This window comes from Hemiscyllium ocellatum, chromosome 13 (genome assembly GCF_020745735.1).
Source record: "Hemiscyllium ocellatum isolate sHemOce1 chromosome 13, sHemOce1.pat.X.cur, whole genome shotgun sequence".
NCBI classification, from domain to species: Eukaryota; Metazoa; Chordata; class Chondrichthyes; order Orectolobiformes; family Hemiscylliidae; genus Hemiscyllium; species Hemiscyllium ocellatum.
Window position 1 is genome coordinate 75346695 of NC_083413.1, and position 25639 is coordinate 75372333.

Sequence of the window (25639 nt, forward strand, 5' to 3'; positions counted from 1 at the left end):
TTGGTGTTTCAGATTCAAATTGAGTTGGTGATTTTTTGCAAATCTAAAGGTACATAATTATACCACAACATTCTGACATTATAAACTTTGACAATCTCTTCAGGGAATGAATTACATATTATGGGCTCTTACACAATCACAGGCATGGGAATGGGAAAGGAAGCAGGTTTTAAGGGAGATGCAACAGTGGTCTGTATTTAAAGTGGAAGTCTAAAGTTTGAGTAATTTGCAATGTGGACAAACTCTGGGGGAGGTATGACCAGTACAAAAGGGACGGGTACACCTGAACTCAATGGGGGCCAATATCCTTGTGGACAGATTTGCTAGAGCTGTTGGGGAAGTTTTAAACCAGGTTGGCAGGGGAGTTGGGAACCAGAACGTCAGGTCAGAAGATGCAGCAGTTGGTGTAAAGGTAGCTGCAATGAGCAGAGAGACTGTGAGGAAGGGTAGACTAAAATGGCAAGCGGATGGGAGTCCAGGCAGAAGGAAGCAATGCAGAGATCAGAGCAAAAGTTAGAAAAGAAAAAAAAGTAAAATTGGGCAACAGAATCATTTGCAAAAGATGGAGAGGTTGCTAGATTCCAAAGGACAATGAATATAAGAGTACTTTACCTGAATGCCCGTAATATTCAAAACAAAGTCAATGAACTTGTTATGCAAATCAGTACAAAGGGGTCTGATTAGTTGCCATTACAGAAATGTGGTTGCAGGGCGGTGATGATAGGGAATTAATATCCAAGTGTCTCAGGTAATTAGGAAGGATAGGCAAGAAGGTAAGGGAGGTGGACCACGGTCTTAATTAAGGATGAGACAATAAAGGATCTAAGGAGCAAAATGTTGAATCCATTTGGGTGGAGGTCACCCAAGAGGAAGTATGGGGAAGAGGTCACTGGTGGGAGTAGTCCATAGGCCACCCAATAATAATGCTACAGTGACACAGGCGATCAATCAAGAAATATCTGACACATGTAAGAATGCAATGGCAGTAATCATGGGGGACTTTAACATGCACATTGATTGGCAGAATCAATTCGGTAGAGGCAGTCTTGAAGAGAGGTTCGTAGAACTCATCAATGATAACTTTCTTGAAAAGCATTTTACCGAATCTATAAGGGAGCATGCAATCTTAGAGCTGGTCCTGTGTAACGAGACAGGTAAAATTAAAGATCTCATAGTTAAGGATCCTCTCAGAAGGAGTGATCACAGTATGATTGTATTCCAGATACAAATGGAGGGTGAAATAGTATTATCTAAAACTAGGGTGTCATGCATAAACAAGGGCGACTATAATGTTATGAGCAAAGCATAGGCTAAATTAGACTGGGAACACAAGTTATATGGTAGAACCGTTGGAAGAACAGTGGAGCACTTTTATAGAGATCTTTCACAGTGCTCAAGAAAAGTAGGTTCTGGTCAAAAACAAGGATAGCAAGGGTAGGAAGAGCCAGCCTTGAATAAACAAGGAAATAAAGGAAGGCACGCAATTAAAAGCTCATGCTTACAAAATAGTGAAGAGTAGTGGGAAACAGGAAGATGGGGGAAACTTTAAAAAGCAAAGAAGAACCACAAAGCAAGCAATAAAGAAAGGTAAGATAGATTATGAATGCAAACTAGCACAGAATATAAAAACAGCTAGGAAAAGTTTTTTATAAATATATAAAACAGAAAAGGGTGGCTAAACTGGACAGAGGTCCCTTGCATGATGAGATAGGGAAATTAATATTGGGTAATGCTGAAATGGCTGACGCCTTGAATAACTCTTTTGTATCTTTGCGGTGGAAGATGTGTCTAATATGCCAAAGAATGATGTTAAGGATACAATGGGAAGTGAGGATCTCAATTCAATTGTTATCACTAAAGGGGTAATGTTGAGGAAACTTGAGGCTCCAAAGCTAGTTAAGTCCCCTGGTCCTGATGAAATGCATCCCAAGGGTGCTGAAAGAAATGGCAGAAGTTATAATCAATGCATTAGTGGTAATTTACCAAAATCATTGGACTTTGGGCAGGCCCCAGTGGACTGGAAGACAGCAAATGTCACGCCACTGTTTAAAAAAGGGTGCAGGCAAAAGGCAGGAGGCTACCATTACAGAAGAAATAGTGAGACATCTGGATGGAAAGCATTCCATCAGGCAGATGCAGCATCAATTCAGGAAGGGAAGGTTGTGTTTGACAAATTTACTGGAGATCTTTAAGGATGTTAACAAGCCTAGTGGATGATGGGGAACAGGTGGACACTGTATTCTTGGATTTCTAGAAGGTGTTAGGTAAGGTGCCGCATAAAAGACTCATCCATATGAATGCATGGGGTTGCAGGGAAACTATTAGCCTGGATAGAGGACAAATTAACCAATAGAAAGCAGAGAGTTGGGATAAATGGATGTTTCTCTGGTTGGAGATCAGTGGTAAGTGGGGCGCCACAGGGGTCAGTGTTGGGACCACAACTGTTCATGATGTATAAATATATAAATGATTTGGAAGAGGACACCAAGTGTAACATATCAAAGTTTGCCGATGACACTAAATTGAGTGGAAAGACAAACTATGCAGAGGATGTGGAGAGGTTAAGTGAGTGGACAAGGGTCTGGCTGATGGAGTACAATGTTGATAAATGTGAGGTCATCAACTTTGGACATAGCAATAGTAGGTCAGAATATAATTTAAATGGTGAAAGGCTGCAACATGCTGTTATGCAGAGGGACTTAGGAGTGCTCGTACATGAATCACTAAATGTTGATTTGCGGGTGCAACAGGTAATCAGGAAGGCAAGTGGAATATTGGATTTCATTGTGAGAGAGATTCAATTTAAGAGCAGGGAGGTTCTGCTGCAATTGTACAAGGTGTTACTAAGGCCACAGCTGGAGTATTGTGCACAGTTCTGGTCTCCTTACTTGAGGAAGGATATACTGGCTTTGGAGGTGGTGCAGCGGAAGTTCACCAGGTTGATTCTGGAGATGAGGGGGTTAACCTATGAGGAAAGGCTGAGCCACCTGGGAATGTACTCCGGAGAATTTAGAAGAATGGATAGATCAGCCATGACCTTAATGAATGACAGAGCAGGCTCGATGGGCCAAGTGGCCCATTCCTGCTTCTATTACTATGAAACGATGCCCAGGTAGCAGGCTGCCGGGCAGCATTGTATGTGGTCTCGGCTCGTCTTGCAGAGCTGCCTACAAGTCCTGTGGGATTTTCACATATTCTGTTCGGATCCTGAGGTGAGAGCTGCTTTTAATGTGACGGCACTCGACAGCAACACCAGGTGGTGCCAATGTGCTTCCCAATTCAGAGTTGACCAAAGCTATTCGCTTGTTCCGGGGGAATCACACCAAACCAGTTACCAATTACAAAACCAGCACTGCATCAGAAAGAAGCAAGCCCGGGTTCATGTTAACAAATAGTATCTCACAGTTAGACAGTTCATCATATCAATGAGATTGCCATCAGAATGGGCAGACTCATTTGGTATCCGATGAAACCATGGAACAAAGGCTTGAAATTATAGACTGATTAACATTACACACTGGACTAGAGGATACAGTGAGTACACAGCCTGTATTGGGGGGACAGTGAGTACACGATCTGTACTGGGGGGGACAGTGTGTACACGATCAATACTGGGGGGAAATGAGTACACGGCTTGACTGGGGAGCACAGTGAGTACACGCCCTGAACTGGGGGATACAATGAGTACACGCCCTGTACTGGGGGACACAGTGAGTACAAGCCCAGTACTGGGGATACAGTGAGTACACGCTCTGTACTGGGGGGACACACAGTGAGTACATGACCTGTACTGGGAACACAGTGAATACACACCCTTTATTGGGAACACAGTGAGTAATTGGGCTGTACACGGGGACAAAGTGAGTACACGGCCTGTACTGGGTGATATAGTAAGTACACGCCCTGTACTGGGGAGCACAGTGAGTACACGCCCTGTACTGAGGATACAGTGAGTACATGATCTGTACTGGGGAGCACAGTGAGTACTCAGCCTGTACTGGGGATACAGTGAATAATGCCCTGTACTGGGGAGCACAGTCAGTACACGGCGTGTACTGGGGGATACAGTGAGGACATGGCCTGTACTGGGGATACGGTGAGTACATGGCCTGTACTCAGGGATACAGTGACTACATGCCCTGTAATGGGGGACACAGTGAGTACATGACCTTTACTGGGGACACAGCGAGTACACGTCCTGTACTGGGGACACAGTGAGTACACGCCCTGTACTGGGGGATACAGTGAGTACACGCCCTGTAATGGGGGACACAGTGAGTACACTCCTTCTACTGGGTGATACAGTGAGTACACGGCCTGTACTGGGGATACTATGAGTACATGACCTGTACTGGGGATACAGTGAGTACACGCCCTGTACTGGGGGATTCAATGAGTACACGCTCTGTACTGGGGGGGGACACAGTGAGTACATGGCCTGTACTGGGGATACAGTGAGTACATGACCTGTACTGGGAACACAGTGAATACACACCCTTTATTGGGAACACAGTGAGTAATTGGGCTGTACACGGGGACAAAGTGAGTACACGGCCTGTACTGGGTGATATAGTAAGTACACGCCCTGTACTGGGGAGCACAGTGAGTACACGCCCTGTACTGAGGATACAGTGAATACATGATCTGTACTGGGGAGCACAGTGAATACTCAGCCTGTACTGGGGATACAGTGAGTACACGGCCTGTACTGGGGATACAGTGAATAATGCCCTGTACTGGGGAGCACAGTCAGTACACGGCGTGTACTGGGGGATACAGTGAGGACATGGCCTGTACTGGGGATACGGTGAGTACATGGCCTGTACTCAGGGATACAGTGACTACATGCCCTGTAATGGGGGACACAGTGAGTACATGACCTTTACTGGGGACACAGCGAGTACACGCCCTGTACTGGGGACACAGTGAGTACACGCCCTGTACTGGGTGATACAGTGAGTACACGGCCTGTACTGGGGATACTATGAGTACATGACCTGTACTGGGGATACAGTGAGTACACGCCCTGTACTGGGGGATTCAATGAGTACACGGACTGTACTGGGGAGCACAGTGAGTACATGCCCTGTACTGAGGGACACAGTGAGTACACAGCCTGTACTAGGGAACACAGTGAGTACACGGCCTGTACTGGGGACACAGTGAGTACACGGCCTGTACTGGGGATACAATAAGTACATGCCCTGTATTGGGGACACAGCGAGTACACGTACTGTACTGGGGGACACAGCGAGTATACGCCTTCTACTGGTGGATGCAGTGAGTACACAGCCTGTACTGGGGAACACAGTGATTTCACGACCTGTACCGGGGACACAGTGAGTACACGGCCTGTACTGGGGAGCACAGAGAGTACACGGCCTGTACTGGGGAGCACAGTGAGTACACGCCCTGTAATGGGGGACACAGTGAGTACATGGCCTGTACTGGGGGACACAGTGAGTACATGGCCTGTACTGGGGGACACAGTGAGTATACACCTTGTACTGGGAGACACAGTGAGTACGTGCCCTGTACTGGGAGACACAGTGAGTACATGCCCTGTACTGTGGGATACAGTGAGTACATGCCCTGTACTGAGGGACACAGTGAGTACACGGCCTGTACTGGGAACACAGTGAGTACACGGCCTGTACTGGGGAACACAGTGAGTACACTTCCTGCACTGGGGAGTACAGTGAGTACACTTCCTGTACTGGGAACACGGTGAGTACACGGCCTGTACTGGGGAGTACAGTGAGTACACAGCCTGTACTGGGGAGTACAGTGAGTACACTTCCTGTACTGGGAACACAGTGAGTACATGGCCTGTACTGGGGATATAGTGAGTACACTTCCTGTACTGGGAACACAGTGAGTACACGGCCTGTACTGGGAACACAGTGAGTACACAGCCTGTACTGGGGAGTACAGTGAGTACACAGTCTGTACTGGGGAGCACAGTGATTTTACAGCCTGTCCTGGGGATACAGTGAGTACACTTCCTGTACTGGGAACACAGTGAGTACATGGCCTGTACAGGGAACACAGTGAGTACACGGCCTGTACTGGGAACACAGTGAGTACACGCCTTCTACTGGCGGATGCAGTGAGTACACGCCCTGTACTGGGGAACACAGTGATTTCACAACCTGTACTGGGGACACAGTGAGTACTTGGCCTGTCCTGGGACACAGTGAGTACACGTCCTGTACTGGGGACAGTAAGTACACAGCCTGTACTGGGGATACAGTGAGTACATGGCCTGTACTGGGGATACAGTGAGTACACGGCCTGTACTGGGAAGTACAGTGAATACACGGCCTGTACTGGGAAGTACAGTGAGTACACGGCCTGTACTAGGGAACACAGTGAGTACACGGCCTGTACTGGGGACACAGTGAGTACACGGCCTGTACTGGGGGACACAGTGAGTACACAATCTGTACTGGGGGACACAGTGAGTGCACGGCCTGTACTGGGGGACACAGTGAGTGCACGGCCTGTACTGGGGGACACAGTGAGTGCACGGCCTGTACTGGGGGACACAGTGAGTGCACGGCCTGTACTGGGGAGACACACCCTGTACTGTGGGAACACAGCTTGTACGGCAGGATGCACAGCTTGTAATGAGTAAACACAGCCTATTTTGGGAGGATAGACAGAGTGTATAATTGGATGTGGAGCCTGCACTGGCGACACAGCCTGTATTCAGGCATACAGCCATATTGGGGGACATGTCCTTTACCAGGGGACACTGTAAGGACACAGCCTGTACTGGGGAGACGCACCTGTACGGGGGGAGCACAGCCTGTACTGTGGGAACACAGCCTGTATGGGGGGAACACAGCCTGTACTGTGGGAACACAGCCTGTACGGTGGGGGGAGCACAGCCTGTACCGGGGGGAACACAGCCTGTACCCGGGGGAACACAGCCTGTACGGGGGATGCAGTGTTTGCAGAGCCTTATCCTGCCCAAACAGGAGAGGGGAGATGATGCTTTTATCAATGAGCATTGAAAACCATGCTGGCGGATGGTGATGACAGTGCCACAGTTGGACAGCATCCATGAGCAGAGCCCTAGGTTTTACCTGTGGGATAATTCCCTGCTGCTCCTTCTCCTGTTTGCCCATCATTGTATAGGACTTCCCTGCCCCAGTCTGTCCATAGGCAAAGATGCAGACGTTGTATCCTTCGAAGGCATGTTCCAGCATCTCTTCCCCAATGTCTCGGTACACCTGCTGCTGGGAAGCATAGTTGATGTCGGCCGGCTGGGATGAAGGCAGCAAATGGTCATTGTTAGGATACACCTCAGCCTCCTCCATCATTAACTCTGTCTCAATCTCCTCACGTCCACCAGCCCCAAGTGCACCACATTCCTCTCTGAACCCCACGATAATGACATCAAAGGCAGCCTCTAAAATTGGAGGTTCATTTGTGCAGGGGGATGGACTGCTACTTTGTGTAACAATGAATACAGAGGGTCCTTCGGAAAATCAATCATTAACAAAAAGGACATAAAACTCAACAGAATAAACACTTCTAGGTCAGTCACAGCACATGTTGGATAGAGAGTAAAGTGTCTTTACACTGCCCTGTCAAACAAACTCAGGATTTATAAGCATTCAGTTGATACAGTATGGATTATATATAGGCTGACAAATCAATCAATTGCCTGATGATAGGTTCAGCTGGAGTTACTGTCAGTATTAGAAATGTCAGTTCCTTTTAATGTCAGTCAGAACAGCAGGAGAGCAGTCCATTGTATCAGAGCTGGGTTCTTATGGCTCAGTGGTTGTGTCCCTATTTCTAGGCCAAGAGGCCTGGGTTCAAGTCCCGCCTACTCCAGAGATATGTCAGAGTGTCTCTGAACAGATCAATTAGAAAATATCAGGAGTTGGGCCCTTATGAGCGGGTCCAGGCAGCGGAATGTGTTGGGGGTTGTAGTTCCTGACTGCCTGCCTCTTCTCTGTGGCGGCGCCCAGATCTGGGTGTCCTTGGAAAGGGAGCATGTGATGCCCACCAACACCCTCGAGGCATTCAGACAAAGTGGATACTGCAAGAGGTGGAATGCATTAATTTTACCCCCCCAACTCCATTTTAATTTAATCCCCTTTCCCTCTTTCTTTACCTTTCCCTTCTTCTACTTTATTGGATAAGGGCATCACTGGCTTAGCCCAGCATTTGTTGCCCATCCCCAATTGCCCAGAGGGCAGTTAAGAATCAACCATAATGCTGGGGGCTTGGAGTTACATGTAGACCAGACCAGGTAAGGATGGCAATATCCTTCCCAAAAGGACATGAGTGAACCAGATGAGATTATCCCCACAGTTGGCAATGGTTTTATGGTCATCAGCAGGCTCTTAATTCTATATTTTTATTGAATTCAAATTCCACTTTCTGCCATGGCAGGGTATGTACGTTTTTAAAAACTGAATAGCTGGATTGCTGCGGAGCATGGATTATAATTTGTCCATTGTTTAGTTTGATTTGGTGGTAGTTTGGGTCCTGCCTCAAAGCCTTTTGGGAAAAGTGGGCATGGCAGGGACTGGACTGCACTATCTCTGCATACTCCCCTCTGTTTCTCATACTGAAGTCTCAGTGGGCTACATACCGTGGTGTGGGACCAGTAGGAATAGTCAAAGTTGAAACTTTTCGGGGCCTCCTTGGGCTGCTTTGGATTTACGATTGCTGCAAGAGAACAGAGAGAGAGAGAGAGACAAACAAAGGGAAGGTTGTGTTAGTGCAACATTCAAACAATTTCCACCTCATCTAATCACAATAAAAGGAGCAAGACAAACATCAAGGCATTTCACAAACAGGAGGTGGCATTTTGGAAATAAAAGAGGATTGGTGCTGAAGGCTTCAGCCATGGCTCATTTTCTATTCTTGCCTCTGATGCAGAAGTTTCCAAGTCCCATTTGGCTCAGTCTGGTACTCCAGAAGGGAGGTACAGTTATTACAGAGAAGTTGTTAAATTGAGGCTCCTGTCTACCCTATCAGTTGGACATTTAAGGGCCCTCTTGTGGCACAGTGGTACTCTCCCTACCACTGGACTGGGACTTCAAGTCCCACTGCTCCAGAGGTGGTTTGAGGACAGGGAGACTGCTGGCCTACTTTGACCTTTCCATCCTTGATATAACTTGTCTCTTTATGCTGAATGAATGAAGGGGTGGCACAGTGACTCAGCGGTTAGCACTGCTGCCCAAAACATTGATTCTCCTGTTCCTTGGATGCTGCCTGACCTGCTGCGCTTTTCCAGCAACACATTTTCAGCTCTACACTCTAACTGTTCCAACCTCTGAACAGGTTGGTAGGAAAATAGAGAAAGGTTTAGAGCAGCAGTCTGGGAAATGGAATGGGCAGTGTGTATAGCTATCAGATAGGAAGATCAAACCTAATGGTTCGTGATCATGCCTGGTCAAGCATAATCCGTTGAGTAATACAATTACAAAGTTATTAAAGGCACATTTACATATCTCTGTCAACATCATATACTGAAATCATTTCCTTCCTCGTGCAATTTGCCAGTAAAAATGTCCATGTTCAAGATGGGGTATCACTTATATGAGAAAGCTTCCAAAAGATCTTCACTCTGATCCAGTAATACCACTTTTTGAAGAAGGACACTCCTGGTGCCCTGGCTGACATTCATCCTGAAACATCGATTCCATAAGGAAACCAGGAGAAGAGTTGGCTTGCAGATACCTGACAGATCTTGTTGCGTGTCACGACTGCGTCCATGACAACACTGAATAAACATGAGAGTCAATTCATTGCTCATGAGACATTCTAGATCATTCTGAGCATATTTCAAAAGGTATCTTCAACTGCAGTTTGTAACGCAATAGAAAGGATCTATCTTTCTCATCTGGTCACTTGTTCCTGTGCTGAGCAAAATGCAGGACAAGAGTTGAAGGTCTGTTCTGGTAACAGAGAACCTGGGCACCTCTCTACAGCGACAATAGACACCCTGTGTTTGGCAACACCCCGTTTCTGCATCAGAGCTTTTCAGTGACTGACATCAGTCCTGGGTGGTTTAGCCAGGTAAACTTAGGAAATAGGAAAGGTAGGCCATTCTTCTCTTGGGTTTTCTCCATCATCCAAGGTGATCATGGCTGATCATCCAACTCAGTATCCTGTTCTGTTTCCTCCTCTATCTTTTTGTCGTTTTAGCCCAAAGAATTATGCCTAACTCCTTCGTGAAGTCACTCAATATTTTGACCTCAGCCACTTTCTGTGGCAGAGAATTCCACAGGCTCACCACTCTCTGTGAGGAGATCTTTCTCTTCATCTCAATCCAAAATGGCCTTGTCTGTATCCTTTGACCATGCTCCCCTGACTCTGGAAGGCCATGCTTCAGTGGGTCCTGATGTGAATGATTCCCTTAGGCTTCTGAAGAGTTTTATGCCAAAATCAGCATATGATGACCAATCAATAAAGCAGCAATAGGGGTTACTCTCTAGGGACTGGAACTTACATAAGAACCTGCCCCTTTGACTTGGAACTCTGATGCTGGCTCTGGTTTGAGGACAGGGAGACTGCTGGCCTACTTTTACCTTTCCACCCTTGATATAACTTGTCTCTTTATGCTGAACGAACGAAGGGGTGGCACAGTGACTCAGCGGTTAGCACTGCTGCCTCACAGCACCAGGGTCCCAGGTTCAATTCCAGCCTCGGGTAACTGTCTGTGTGGAGTTTGCACATTCTCCCCGTTTGCCTCATAGTGTTAGGTCAATTAGTCAGAAGAAAATGGGTCTGGGTGGGTTACTCTTCAGGGGGTCGGTGTGGACTTGTTGGGCCGAAGGGCCTGTTTCCATACTGTAGGGAATCTAATCTAATCTAATACCAGCAAACAGGTATAGATTGTCCATTTGAGTAGGTTTCAGACAGGCACTAATAGGCCTCAGGCAAGCTGCCTTGAGAATATGATGCAGCTTCTTTAAGTGTCTGTCATTCTAAAGTGTAGTTTTTTTGAATGAAATTAGAATATATTATTTAATCCATAAGGCATTGAATAGCCTTCCTAAATAACCTTTCTCTCACATGCACTTACACACTAACACTGAGAAGTTATCAATCACCAGTGAGGGCAAACAGGGTGGTGGTCTGAATTAGGATCACAGCAATGAATTGATTACAATTAACCATACCTGGGCTTTGCATCATCAGTAACTAATCCTATTCATTGTATCCTGAAATTTGAGGTGATTAGTTACAGGGTATGAATTTAACTTCAGCTAACAGGTACGTGCTAAGGTTACTGATTGGCATGTATCTGGAGGATGATGATAATCTTGGATTTTGAATGCAGTCGTGGTTCTATTAAAAATCACTGCTGGTGACGGCAAAATCTAAGGGTTACCATGGGAACTGCAAGCATGGAAGATGATTAAAGACAGTGGTTTAGATCCTGACTTAAATGGAAATAAAAGTCAAGTTCCTTGCATTATAAGACACATGGTGCCATTCTTTCTTACTCTGGGTAGGCTTTACCTTGTGTCTCTTACCGTTGGGTGGCTTCTCCTCTCTCCAGCCATTCCTGAATGCTAGGGACAGCTGTCTCACTACCATCTCCTCAGTGGTCTAAGCGCCTTTGTAATGAAACCAAAGCTCAGTCATACAGGAGGACCTGGACAAGTAGCATCCTGAGGAACTTGTCACAGCTGTGAGAGGGGGCGGGGAGTATCTTGGTAAAAAGACTTTTCTTTTTGTTTATTCTTTAATGTGGGCAACACTGGCATGGCCAGTGTTTGTTGCCCATTCCTAGCTGCCCTTGAACTGTGTGGTTAGTTTGGCAATTAAGGGTCAACCACATTGCTGTGAGATTAGAATCACACAGAGGCCAGAACAGGTAAGCAACATTTTACAACAGTGACTATCTCAGGATATTACTGAGGTTAACTTTTGATCCCAGGTTTTGTTAATTAAACTGAAATTCCACCAGCTGCCGAAGGCTCTGGATCCCTCACTCAGTTATACTCCAACTGTTCCAGCATCACCCCTCAGCTTAGTATTTGTCCTCTTATCTCCCACCTCGGCACATAGAAAATTCAAAACAAATTTCATTCGCAGAATTCATCTACCAATTTGAATTCTCACACTCATCGTACGATAATTAGCTGACCATTGTTGGGGTGTTACTATACAGGAGACGAACCATTCAAATTTAAACAATAGATTGCGGTTCAGATATAGAAATATTAAAAATAAGCCTTGCATTGTATCACACTTGTCACAGGGCACTATTGAAACGTAGGAAATGCAGCAGACAATCTGCAAAGTTAGATCCCACAACAGCAAGGTGAGCTGAAACTGACTGGCAGCTTTCCTAATTTCTTATTGCTTGTTGCCGCTTTTATTCAATTCCATGAGCTTATCTGGGATTTTCAAAGCTGCCTTCTGTCGTAATCATTGAGTATGGATCAGTTTAAAAGTTCCAGGGTCAACTAACCCAAGTTGATGAAAACAGCAAAGGGCAAAAGTTCATTAAACTCTATTGTAGTACAAAAATGGTGAAGTTATTCATCATGGGAATAGTTATGCCATTATGTTTGTCTGCATGTTACGTTATTGCTCCTGTTCATTCACTTTTAATGTATTGGTTTCACTGTTGCAACTTACAGTCCTGTCTGCTGCTTCAAAGACAGGGAAGAATCTCATAAGGACAGTGAGACAGATCCATTGGCTGGCGTAATTCAGAAAGGAGATTTACTGTTTGACGTGCCTGCGAGTTGTAAGAAACCTATTTAACTACCTGGATAAGTACTACTCTTTAGGGGTTGGCATTCATCTGTATGCCTGGTCAAAGGAGAGTAATAATACTCAAAAAAACCTATAAACAAGGAGTGATGGGAAAATGATCAGGTTAAAGTGTGAGATGACGTATCAGTTTGGCCTGTTAAATAAACAGTGAGACAGGTGCCTAGGAGCATTCTGTTTCTTTGGAGAATTGAGATAAATGTCTTTAGAAAATCCCAAAGGTGCTGCGTGAGCTTTCTAAGGTTGACTGTAGCTTGTGGAACGCCCCATTCCCTTGAGAATCTCCATGGCTGAAGGTTGAGGTAGAGAGGAGAACTGAAGGGGAGAAACTCATAACGATTCAGTGCAATACTGTTCCCTGAGACAACGCAAACTCAGTATAATTTTATTCCCTCCCACTGCCTGCTAGTCATTTTCACTGCTCTTCTGCTATTAAGTCATTCCCTCCCCCAGTGAGCCAGCCTTTATATCATGGAATCATCATAGTATCATAGAATCCCAGCAGTGTGGAAGCAGGCTATTTGGCCCATCAATATCTTTCTAGTTTGTGAGCACTGCTGGACTATTTGACCTACAGGACAGTTCACTGCCTGGTGTATTTTCAGCCAGAATTAGAATAGAAATGGCACCTTCACATCCTCAGGAAGATTCACACAACACCGGGTTATAGTTCAACAGGTTTATTGGGAAGCACCAGTTTCGTAGCGCTGCTCCTTCAGTAGGTGGTTGTGGAGTCAGGTTCGTATGCACCTGAGAGGGCAGTTGGGTCCTTGACTCTGGACAGATTCCTTTAAGTGAAGTGTCAGGCTCTGGAGTTGGGCTTGAACCCACAAACTGCTGGCCCTGAGGTAGGAGTATTACCACTGATGAAAGACCAAACAGTTGAATAATCAGTCATCAACTGGGGCAGCCCTAAATGGTTTCACCTCTCCTTAGCACTAACATACCATAAGAAATTACAGGCAGTTGTGAATACAGCCCAGTAAATCATGCAAGCCAACCTTTCATCCAATGACTGAATCTATACTTCCTGCTGCCTCAGAAAGACAGCCAACATAATCAAAGACCCCTCTTAGCCCAGTTATAATTTCTTCCAAACTCTTCCATTGGATAGAAGATACAAAAGCTTAATCACATGGACCAATAGATTCAAGAACAGTTTCTTTCCCACTGTTATTAGGCAGCTGAATGGACCTCTCAAATTTAAAATTTAATGTTGATCTTACTCTTTGTGCACTTGTAACATTGTATTCCTCTGTTCTATTACTCCTACTGCACTTTATATAGTCTGATCTGCCTGTACTGCATGCAAAAGAAAACTTTTAACTGTACCTAGGTACATGCGACAATAATAAATCAAAGCAAATTAATAGCAGGATTTCTGTTGCTTATAGACAGATCAGTTAACTCAACTTGGAATCTGGGGCTTGACCAAATCTCATTGGAGCCATCTTAGAGGGCCAACTTCGCCCTGTGTGTGCTACAGCCCTTGGGTACAATTTCTTTAAAGGATCCTAATGATAAAGCATCAGTTTTGAGGCTCTGCGTATTTTGTTTCCTTTGTGCAGATCATAGACTATTAATATTCAATTTTCACCATTTGTCTTTAACACCTGAGACTTCCATGCACCAGAATTAGGTTTAAAAAGGATATTACTTACCTAAAATGGTGGATTGGTGGATGTAAACATGTGACAGGCCTGGGCAACCCATATATTGTGTACAAAACTGGCTGCATTGCCATTTGCATCAAGAAGCATCGAGAAGCTTGTATCTCTTGTTTCACTCACACTCAGCTGATAGCTTCATAGATTGGGAAATGGAGAAGCTTGCTCGACTGCCAGATAACTGGCTTGGAAAGACAAGGTATAGACTTGGGAATATACAAATGAAACTATATCAAGGGCTGCCTGTTGCAATAAAGCAGGAAAAATGGAATTATAAACATGAAATGGAAGATATGCCCTTTGCCTGTCTGTCTGTTTCTCTCTCTCAACCCCTAAAAGCCAGTAGCCAGTGAAAAAGCAACTTGGGTAAAAATACCGTTTGCTGTGAAATCAAGATTACAAGCTTTGCCAGTCTTGAGCAAATGGGATGACTGCTGAGCAGGTGGGACTCAGGATTCACCTCGGAACTCACGGATTGCCAAAACCTTTAAACTATTACACATGTTGTGTTGAAGTCTTAGAGTTGCATTGTTCTACTTCTCTCAGTACATCTTTATGCATATATTCTTGTAGATAATAAAACTGCATTCTCTATCACTCAAATCTGGGAACTGACTCGAATTTTGATCTGGTTTATACTTGATGGAATTTAGAAGGATGAGTGGGGAATCTAATTGAAATGTACGGAATACTGAGTGGCCTGGACAGAGTGGATGTTGGGAAAATGTTCCTATTGGTAGGACAGTTTGGGACCCAAGGGCATATCCTGAGAGTAAAGGGAAGACAGTTTTGAGTGGAGATAAAGAGAAACTTCTTCAGCCAGAGAGTGGGGAATCTATGGAATTCATTGCCACAGAAAGCTGTGGGTGTCAGGTCATGAAGTACATTTAAAACTGAGATAGGTGGCTTTTTGAGTATGAAGGGGGTCAAGGGTTACATGGAGAAAGTGGGAGAATAGGGCTGAGAAACTTATCAGCCATGTTTGAATAGCAGAGCAGACTCGATGGGCTGAATGGCCTAATTTCTGCTCCTATATCTTAAAGGATTTTTTTTTAAAATGACTATGACTGGATGAGGAGGGATTTAAAAAGAGGGGAGCTGATCACCCTCCCCTTCTGGTCATAATATCTTTTTAAGGGGGTTCCTGACAGTAGTGCTATCTCTTTAGGGGCTCATGGTGATGAAGTTGCTCTGTTGTGGGGTCCCACAGCTCACACACACACACTGTACAGTATGTGTCAAGGTGCTGACTGTCCATCACTGAGTTGCTCCAAGACCTGATGCACGCCTCTTTAATGGATCCCATTGGTGATACCGAGTAAAAAGTGAGGTCTGCAGATGCTGGAGATCAGAGCTGAAAATGCACAGCAGGTCAGGCAGCATCCAAGGAATAGGAAATTCGATGTTTCGGGCATAATCCCTTCATCAGCCCTCCTAATGAAGGGCTTGTGCCCGAAACATCGAATTTCCTGTTCCTTGGATGCTGCCTGACCTGCTGCGCTTTTCCGGCAACACATTTTCAGCCCATTGGTGATACCTTCTATTTAAGTCTTCCTGGTGGTATCCCTTTGTTTCGGATGCTAGGACACAATCCAGGTTTGCTAATGGGAAGGGTTTCTCGGAGCCCATTAATAAAATCAATTGAAACTAAATCACATCCACCCACAAGGCAATCAACACAGCCCCCTGCATCATCCAGGAGATGGATTGGTGATGATTGGGTCATTACTCAGCAAGGCAGTTCTGATAGGCCCGGGGAGAATGGTGCATAGACATAGTCATGAGAACTAATGCTCCTGTTGACAAGGATGTAAGTAACACAGGGAAATTGGCGGGAAAGTCAGTGTCCTGAACAGGAAGATCGAGCTAAGGATCAGAGGTACAGTCGCAAATATATCTTTGCCGATACATTATCAAACTGACAACCACTATTTCTCATGTGTCAGTCGAATGACCTTACCCTTGTGGATAGTATTCATCATTCAGAGAACAGCTGGGGCCTTGCCTCACTCCTCAGGCTGAGTGTACCAGAAGGCATGATATCAAACTGTACAGTTCAAGCAGATCACACCCCACTTTGCATTGAGGTGAGTCACCTTTAATGGGCAGAGCTAAAGAACATTGCTGTCTGAGGGTAGGTAAAGGTCTCTGTCTCTCTGCTGTGAACCTGGGGACTCCTGCTGTAGTGGTTACGAGAGATCAGGATAGAATTCCACATTCTGATTCCCCACAGCTTGTCCATGCTTATTGTCAATAACATGAGGCAGACCCCTCTGCGTGAATTTGTATTGATTTAGCACAATTAAGAGAAAAACAGGAAAGAATCACCAGGATACAGGGCAGGCAATGTTCTTTAGAATAGTAAAATAATAATCCTTTCTGATATTGATACGCTTTGTCAATTCTGTCATTAACTCCTGGTTAGAGCTACTAGTCAACAGCTGTCCAATATAAAATAAAAGATTATATGAGTTTTTAATTACATCACTTATGGCCTCAGATATCCCAATGGATGTACAACCATGATGCACTTTCAAAGTGTTTTCACTGTCATTATGTTGGATTGCATTCCAACACAGAGCTAGAACCCTTCTTGATGCCATATCACTTCAACCCTATGTTCAACTATCTAGCCCATTCTTGAACCATGCAGCGAATGGGTCACAATTCTGAATTGCTCTTCGATAATATCATGGTGACCAACCTGACAGCCTCTGTCTTAAAAATAACATAGAAACTCAAGAGGAACAAACTACAGTGAGCAAGATATTAAACGCATGGTTAGCCTGGAGTCACTTCAGGACTGAAGCTTAGACCTACCTTGGATAAGATAGTTGTTCCATCTTATGTCATCTGCACCATTCAAAGCCTTACCTTAAGTATCAATTAACTAATAAACCAGAGAGATGAACTAGTAAAAAGTCAGCAATAATGGGAAATGCTGGACAACATTTTGAAATATCTGAGACAAGTATGTCTCTTTTCCCAGTTTTAATGTTTTTTTCCTTCTGAGAAAAGAACAATCCCTTGATTTGATTCCATCCTTTAATTCACTTCTGAGTATCTGTCAGTCTGCATTTAAAGCATTCTAACTTTTGATTAGATCGTCTCCATCATTTTACACATGACCCATTCAAACCCCATGAATAGGCTCCACCCGCTCAATCAACCTGCGTTATCACTGTCATTATGTAGGATTACATTCCAACACAGAGCCAGAACAATTAGCCCAAGCATTACAAATTAGCATTTATCCTCCCTGCGGGCAAATACATCCAAACATCCCCTACATTTAAATCATCTGCAGGCCTTGTTTAAATTTTGGGCAATATTCCAATTCTGGGTAATTTTTAAAAACAATTCATTCACAGGTTGCAGGTGTCACTGGCTAGGCCAACATTTATTGCCCAACCTTAATTGCCCAGGGTGCAGTTAGGAGTCATTCACATTTTTGTGTCTATGGAGTCACATATAGGCCAGACCGGATAAAGTTGGCAGTTTCCCTTCCTGAAAGGATGGTAGTAAACTAAGTGGCCTTGACAATTGACAGCTTGGTTCCCAATGTCCTCATCAGTATCTCTCTCTTTCTCTGAAATCCTTTCTCAGTTTCATGCTCTGCCATTCTCCCTCTCTCTCTCTCTCTGTTTCCATTATTCTGTCCACAGTCACCCCCCTCTTTCTCTTTTGCTTCTCTCTGTTCCTCCTTTCTATGTCTCTCCCCCTCACTTCAACTCTGTCTTTGCCTCCCCCTCTCTTGTTTCCATCATCTTTCTTTGTTCCTTATTCCTTCAAGATTGATCACCCTGCAGCCTGTCTGCTCTCATTAAGACCGGGTCACATTGCCAGCTGTTAGATGACAGCCAGTCACCACGGCGACAGCAGATGGAAGAAACTTCCATCAGCATATCAATAATTTACGATGCTAGGGCCTGGCTGTCTGCCCATTTCATGTGAGGCGTTCAAACAGGAAAATCAGGCATTCAAATCGTGAAGAACAAAACACGGAAAAATAAGGAACAGAGCTCACGTGCCGTGTTCCTGACCGGAATGACTTTTTAAAAACATTCAAGATGCAGTCTTAGGAACAACCTACTGGCCAAACTCTTCTCTGCCAGAGAGATTTTTACACTGACTGGTACCTTTCGATCCTCAGGAATATAAGAAACATCACAGAAGCCCTACAGTGTGGAAGCAAGCCATTCAGCCCATCGAGCCTACCCTGACCCTTCAAAGAGGGTCCCACCCAGGTCCAACCCCACCCCCCACCCACCCTACATCCTTCCCTTTCCCTGTAACCCTGCCTTTACCATGTCCAATCCACCTAACCTTTTGACTGTGGGAGGAAACAGTAGCACCCATTGGAAACCAATATAGATTTGGCGGACGGGAGGGGGTTATGTGCAAATTCCACACAAATAGTCACCCGAGGGTGGAATTGAATCCAGGTCCCTGGCACTGTGAGGCAGCAGTGCTAACCACTGAGCCACCATATAAGAGGTAAGAGCTGAAATATGCTATTTCTTGCACTCTAATTCAACAAGACCATTCATCTTCTTCTGTAACCCCACTTTCATACACCATTCTTCCTTGTCATGATGATGGATCATACACTCAGATCATGTCTAGACATATCAAAAGTGTAATTCCAATGAGTTCTTTTCAAAAGGAGAATGGTTACAATCAAATAAATGATTGCATGTAAACCGAGTGACTGTCTGGTGGAATCCTGTATGGCACATGAAATGGCACACGAAATGTCAAACAGAAAGACTATTGATGACAAAATAATGAGAGGCCAAACATCTACATCTTCTCAGCAGGGAGCAATCCCCCTGCAGGTCAATTTGTATTTTACCCTTCCAGTGATACACAATAAAACAGGGTTCAAAGTGAACATTAACCCTTGTCTGTAAGTGTCAGTGGCCTGACCTACAGGTGTGTAGACTGTGGAGGTCACAGTTTTTGAACAGCCATTAAACACCCCTGCACTGCAGTTAAAGAGAGAAGATCAACATTCTCTCACTGAGACAAAATCAGATATTGCTGGAGAAACTTAGCAGGTCTGGCAATTTTGGTGGCGTGAAAGCAGAGTTAATGTTTCAGATCCAGTGATCCTTCTTCAGACCCTTCTCCTCTCTCTGAGTGCTGCCAGCCTGCCTCTGTTAAAAGGAGCGAGGTCAAAAAATATTCAATCAACCTGCAAATAAGTTCAGGGTCTAAAGGTCAACTGTTCAGGTATCAACATTTCACTATGTATATGAAATCAACCCTTCAGCCATGAATGTTCCAAAACCTACACATCATGAATGATCAGTACTTTTTCACCTTTTTTTGGAATTCTCCCCATATTTGTAATCAGTGTCTATGTGTGCCTTGTTATTGCTTCTTCTTTTGGTAAGTCACTAATAATCTCAGTTTTGATTTTGTTAACGCCAGAAAGCCCAGTTTAATTGGCTCCTTTTCAAATCTCAATTTGGTCTTGGTGAAAGGATTCCTCAAGGGAAGGGATTCTTTTTAAATGAACCTTGCTGAGACCAACTTAGGGAAGCGATAAATAAGGAAGAGGAGCCAACTTAACATTCCTCACCTGGGAGCTTAATGATTTGGGGGATCCCATCTGGAAGCATAAGGAAATGGGAACCTTGTTCAGGATCTAGTCACAACAGCATCAAGCCAGAGAATCATAGAGACGTACAGCATGGAAACAGACCCTTCGGTCCAACTTGTCCATGCCGACCAGATATCTTACATTAATCCAGTCCCATTTGCCAGCATTTGGCCCATATCCCTCTAAAGTCTTTCTATTCATATACTCATCCAGATGCCTTTTAAATGTTGTAACTGTACAAGTCTCTACCTCTTCCTATGGCAGTTCATTCCATTAATGCATCACCCTCTGAGTGAAAAAGTTGTCCTTTAGGTCCCTTTTAAATCTTCCCCCTCTCACCTTAAACCTATGCCCTCCAATTCTTGACTCCCTCACCCTGGGGAAAGGACTTTGTCTATTCACCCATTCCATGTCCCTCATGAAAGAGGGACTAGCTGAGAATAGTTCACAGATCGGCGCAACATCGAGGGTCGAAGGGCTTGTTTTGTGCTGTATTGTTCTATGTTCTATGATTTTATAAACCTCTATAAGATCACCGCTCAGCCTCCAACACTCTAGGGAAAATAGCCGCAGCCCATTCAGCCTCTCACTTTAGCTTAACCCCTCCAGTCCTAGCAACTTCCTTGTAAATCTTTTCTGAACCCTTTCAAGTGTCCCTCCTTTAGCAGGGAGACCAGTATTCCAAAAGTGGCCTAACCAATGTCCTGTACAGCTACAACATGACATCCCAACTTCGATTCTCAATGCACTGACCAGTAAAGGCAAACATACCAAAACCCTTCGTCACTATCCTGTCTATCTGCAACTCTACTTTCAAGGAACTATGAACCTGAACTACAAGGTCTCTATGTTCGGTAACATTCCCCAGGACCTTATCATTAAGTATATAAGGCCTGCTCTGATTTGCATTTCCAAACTGCAGCAACTCACACAGCAATTTCATTCATACTCAGAGATTGATCACCCATTTTTTTATTATTCCCAATAGCTAAGCAGCCACAGCTCTTTAGGAGAACTCTCTGGAATTCAAAAGATTCACAACCCTTTGTATGAAGAAATTTACCAATTCTTTATTCTGAAACCACAATCTCAGCTTCTAGATTCCTTCAGTCAGGAAAAACATTTTCTCAACATATGCCTTGTCAAATGCCTTAAGAACACTATTTAAGAAAGGTGGTAAGGAAAAGCCAGGGAATTATACACCAGTGAGCCTGATATCAGTGGTGGGCAAGTTGCTGGAGGGGATCCTGAGGGATAGAATTTACATGTATCTGAAAAGGCAAGGACCGATTAGGGATAGTCAACATAGCTTTGTGCATGGGAAATCATGTCTTACTGACTTGAAGAAATAGCAAAGAGGATTGATGAGGGCAGAGGAGTGGATGTGATCTATATGGCAATCAGTAAGGCTTTCGACAAGGTAAGACTAGCTAGCAAAGTTAGATCACACAGAATACAGGGAAAACTAGCCATTTGGATATAGAACTGGCTCGAAGGTAGAAGACAGAGGGTGGCGGTGGAGGGCTGCTTTTCAGACTGGAGGCCTGTGACCAGTGGAGTGCCACAAGGATCAGTACTAGGTCCACTGTTTTTCATCATTTATATAAATGATTTGGATGTGAACATAGGAGGTATAGTTCGTAAGTTTGCAGATGACACCAAAATTGGGTGTGCAGTGGACGATGAAGAAGGTTAACTCACACTACAACACAATTATGATCAGATGGGTTGGTGGGCTGAGGAGTGACAGATAATTAAGATAAATGTGAGGCGCCGCATTTTGGAAAGGCAAATCAGGCAGAACCTATGCACTTAATGGCAAGACCCTGGGGAGTGTCGCTGAACAAAAAAATTTTGCAATTACAGTTCCTTGAGAGTAGAGTTGCAGGTAGACAGGATAGCAAAGAAGCCATTTAGTATGCTTGCCATCATTGGTCAGTGCATTGAGTATAGGAGTCTGGGGATTATGTTGTGGCTGTACAGGACATTGGTTATGATATTTTTGGAATATTTTGCGCAATTCAGGTCTCCCATCTACTGGAAGGAGGGTGTGAAACCTGAGAGAATTCTGAAAAGATGTCCAAGGATTTTGCCAGGGATGAAGAAACTGAGTGAAAAGGAGAGGCTGAATAGGCTGGGGCTGTTTTCCCTAGAACGTCAGAGGACGAGGGGTGGCCTTATGGAAGTTTATAAAATCATGTGGGGCAGTAATGAGGGTGAATAGCCAAAGTCTTTTTCCTGGGGTGGGGGAGTCCAAAATTAGAGGCATAGGTTAAAAGTGAGAGGGCATAGATACAAGGGTCCTAAGGAGCAACTTTTTCACACAGAGGGTGGTGCATGCATAGAATGAACTGCCAGAGGAAGAGATGGAGAGTGGTACAATTACAACATTTAAGAGGCATCTGGATGGGAAAATGAATAGGAGGGGTTTAGAGGGATATGGACCAAGTGCTGGCAAATGGGACTAAATTAGGTTAGAATTGCTGGTCAGCATGGATGAATTGGACCAAAGAGTCTGTTTCCATGCTACACATCTCTATGACTCCATCACACCTGTCTATTCGATCACCATTCAGTTTTGTAAACTCCAGGGAATATGGAGTCTAGAAGTGTAGTGCTGGCAAAGTACAGCAGGTCAGGCAGCACCCAAAGAGCGGAAACGTAGGCATTTTAGGCATAAGCCCCTCAGGAGGAAAACTGATGAAGGGCTTATGCCTGAAATGTAAACTCACCTGCTGCTTGGATGCTGCCTGACCTGCTGTGCGTTTCTAGCACCACACTTTTCGACTTTCACTCTTCAGCATCTGCAGTCCTCACTTTCTCTGGGGAATATGGGCCTGTTTGCTCAATGTCTTCACATGCAGCTCTCTGTCATTACATGCCTGTTAAGTGAGCATTTGCACTTGGGCAATAACACCACTCCTTAGGAAAGGAGAACTTTGCATAATACTCAAGATGTAGCCTCACCGAGGGCCTATATGACTGCAGTGTAATTTTACTACTTTTATACTCCAATCGATAGTGAGACTTATGTGGAGCATGCTAATATGTTACGGCATTTTAAGGTCAAGAAAGAAGGACTGCAGCAGTTCAGGGGGGCAGCTCCTCAAGAACGCAACTAGGGGCAGGTCAACAATGCTGGGCCCAGCGTAATAATAATAAAAAGAATGCCTCACCTCCGTTCTCCTGATAAACACTCTGCCTGATGTTGAGGCAGACTGCTGCCTATTATCTTTTCCTTTTGTTGTTTCTTATTTGCAGTTACACTTATTCTGCTGCATGTTTTATTAAACTCATGTCAATCCTGAGTCCCCACTTCTCGAGCAATAACACAACCCACCTCTTTGATTGTTTGTCAATTTTTCCATTATGTAGACTAACCTTATACAGCAAGTCCGCAGCTCAGTTCACACTGCAAACACAGCTCTCTGAATAGATATTAAGTCATCAACACACATTTTGTTTTGAGCCATCAACTTATCTATTATCTTACAAATGCTGCATTCTTCAAATATGGAGAGTTCAGGTTTGACTTTTTAACAATTATTTGTTATCCTGGTTGTCATTCCTGCTATATTTATCTGCTTCTACTTCTTGTCCCTTCCTGTGACTCAGTACATTTTGTCTTTCTTTGAATTGAACCCACTCTCAAATTCAGTTGTAGCCCTATCTTTTTTTTGTTTTGGAAGGTTTTTTTTCTAGAATTAACTTGTTCAGAGACATTAATATACTTCTGTGGAGAAAGTAAGATTTGAATTGGGGTCTACAGGCATAGAGGTAGAGAAACAGCCACCTCGTCACAAGGGCCCTTAGCTGGATACATAAACTTGAATGTTTCAATAGGATTCGCCTGGACAATGATCTTAGGACAGTTCTAACGAATCCTTCCTCAGTGGAACATTTCTCTCCTTCTCCAGAACACCATGAATTGGAATCCATTTCTCAGACGCTAATCTATGAGCTAAGCATTTACTTCTCCGTATATTTTGCAACCTACACCATCTCACGTGAGTCATAATCTTTTGAGATTGCTATCTTTGTGGCTCTGAATTTTAATTTGATGCTGATAACCCTATGCAGTTGGTACCTAGAAGGACCAGGACTGGTCTACACTCACCACACCTCACATACAGCATTCCATCAGACCAAAGCTGCACAACAACAGGCAAGAACTGATTAGGGGTAGCCAACTTGGCTTTGTGCATGGGAAATTGTGTCTCACTAAATTGACTGAGGTTTTTGAAGAAGTGACAAAGAAGATTGATGAAGGCAGAAAGGCAGACATTTTCTATGTGGACTTCAGTGAGGCATTCAACGCGGTTCCACTTGGTAGACTGGTTAGTGAGATGAGATCACATGGAATCCAGGGACAGCAAGCCAATTGGAAACAAAATTGGCTTGAAGGTAGGAAACATAGGAGGGTGGGAGAGGGTTGTTTTTCAGACTAGACGCCTGTGACTAACAGTGTTTTGCAAGGATCGGTGCTGGGTCCACTTCTCTCTGTAACTTTATATAAATGACTTGGATGTGAATATAGGAGGCATGGTTCGTAAGTTTCACACCAAAATTGGTGGTGTAGTGGACAGTGATGAAGACTATCTCAGAATACAATGAGACGCTGATCAGATGGGCTGATGCGCCAGAAGTGGTAGATGGAGTTTAGATAAATGTGAGGTGTTGCATTTTGGTTAGGCAAATCAGGGCAGGACTCATACAGTTATTGGTAGGGTTTTGTGGAGTGTTACTGAACACAGAGACCTCGAGATGCAAGTGCATAGTTCCTTGCAAGTGGAGTCACGGGTAGGCAGGCTGGTGAAGAAGGCATTTGGTACGCTTGCCTTCATCAGTCAGCATTGAGTACAGCAGTTGAGAGGTCATGTTGTGGATGTACAGGACATTGATGAGGCCACTTCTACAATATTGCATTCAATTCTTATCTCTCTGCTGTAGGAAGGATGTGAAACTTGAAAGGGGTTCAGAAAGGATTTACAAGGAGATTGCCAGGATTGGAGGGTTTGAGCTATAGGGAGAGGCTGGGGCTATTTTCTCTGGAACATCTGAAGCGGAGGGATGACCTTTTCAGGTTTACCAAATTATCAAGGTCACAGATAGGATCTATAGTCAAGGGCTTTTTACCAAGGTTGGGAAGTCCTTAAGTCGAGGGTATAGGTTTAAGATGAGATGGGAAAGATTTAAAATGGACCTGATGAGCAATGTTTTCACACAGAGGGTGGTGTATGCAAGGAACAAGCTGCCAGAAGAAATAGTGAAGGTGGCTAGAATTACAACATTTAAAAGGCATCTGAATGGGCATATGAATAGAAATGGGTCAAGCTTAGAGTGGTGCTGGAAAAGCACAGCAGGTTGGGCAGCAGCTGAGTAGCAGGAAAATCGATGTTTCGGGCATAAACTCTTCATCAGGAATGAGGCTGGGAGTGTGGAGAGAGAAATGAGAGAGGATTGGGGCTGTGGAAAAGGTAGCTAAGAGCGCAGTTGGTGGATGGAGGTGGGGGGTGAAGGGTTTAGAGGGATATGGGCCAATGCTGGCAAATGGGACGAGGTTAGTTTAGGATATTTGATCGGCATGGACGAGTTGTACCAA

At 44.5% G+C, this 25639-nt stretch overlaps 1 protein-coding gene across 18 annotated transcripts in view; it reads right to left on the reverse strand.

The window, feature by feature from the left end:
• kif1aa (kinesin family member 1Aa) overlaps positions 1–25639 on the reverse strand; it is a 299164-nt gene that overhangs the window by 179252 nt on the left and 94273 nt on the right. For all 18 annotated transcript variants that reach the window (XM_060834323.1, XM_060834317.1, XM_060834321.1 and 15 more), the window contains exons 2-3: positions 8615–8691; positions 7092–7271 (exon numbers count right to left, since the gene is read on the reverse strand). In XM_060834323.1, coding sequence (XP_060690306.1) covers positions 7092–7271; positions 8615–8691 — 257 coding nt within the window. The remainder of the gene's footprint in view (positions 1–7091; positions 7272–8614; positions 8692–25639) is intronic.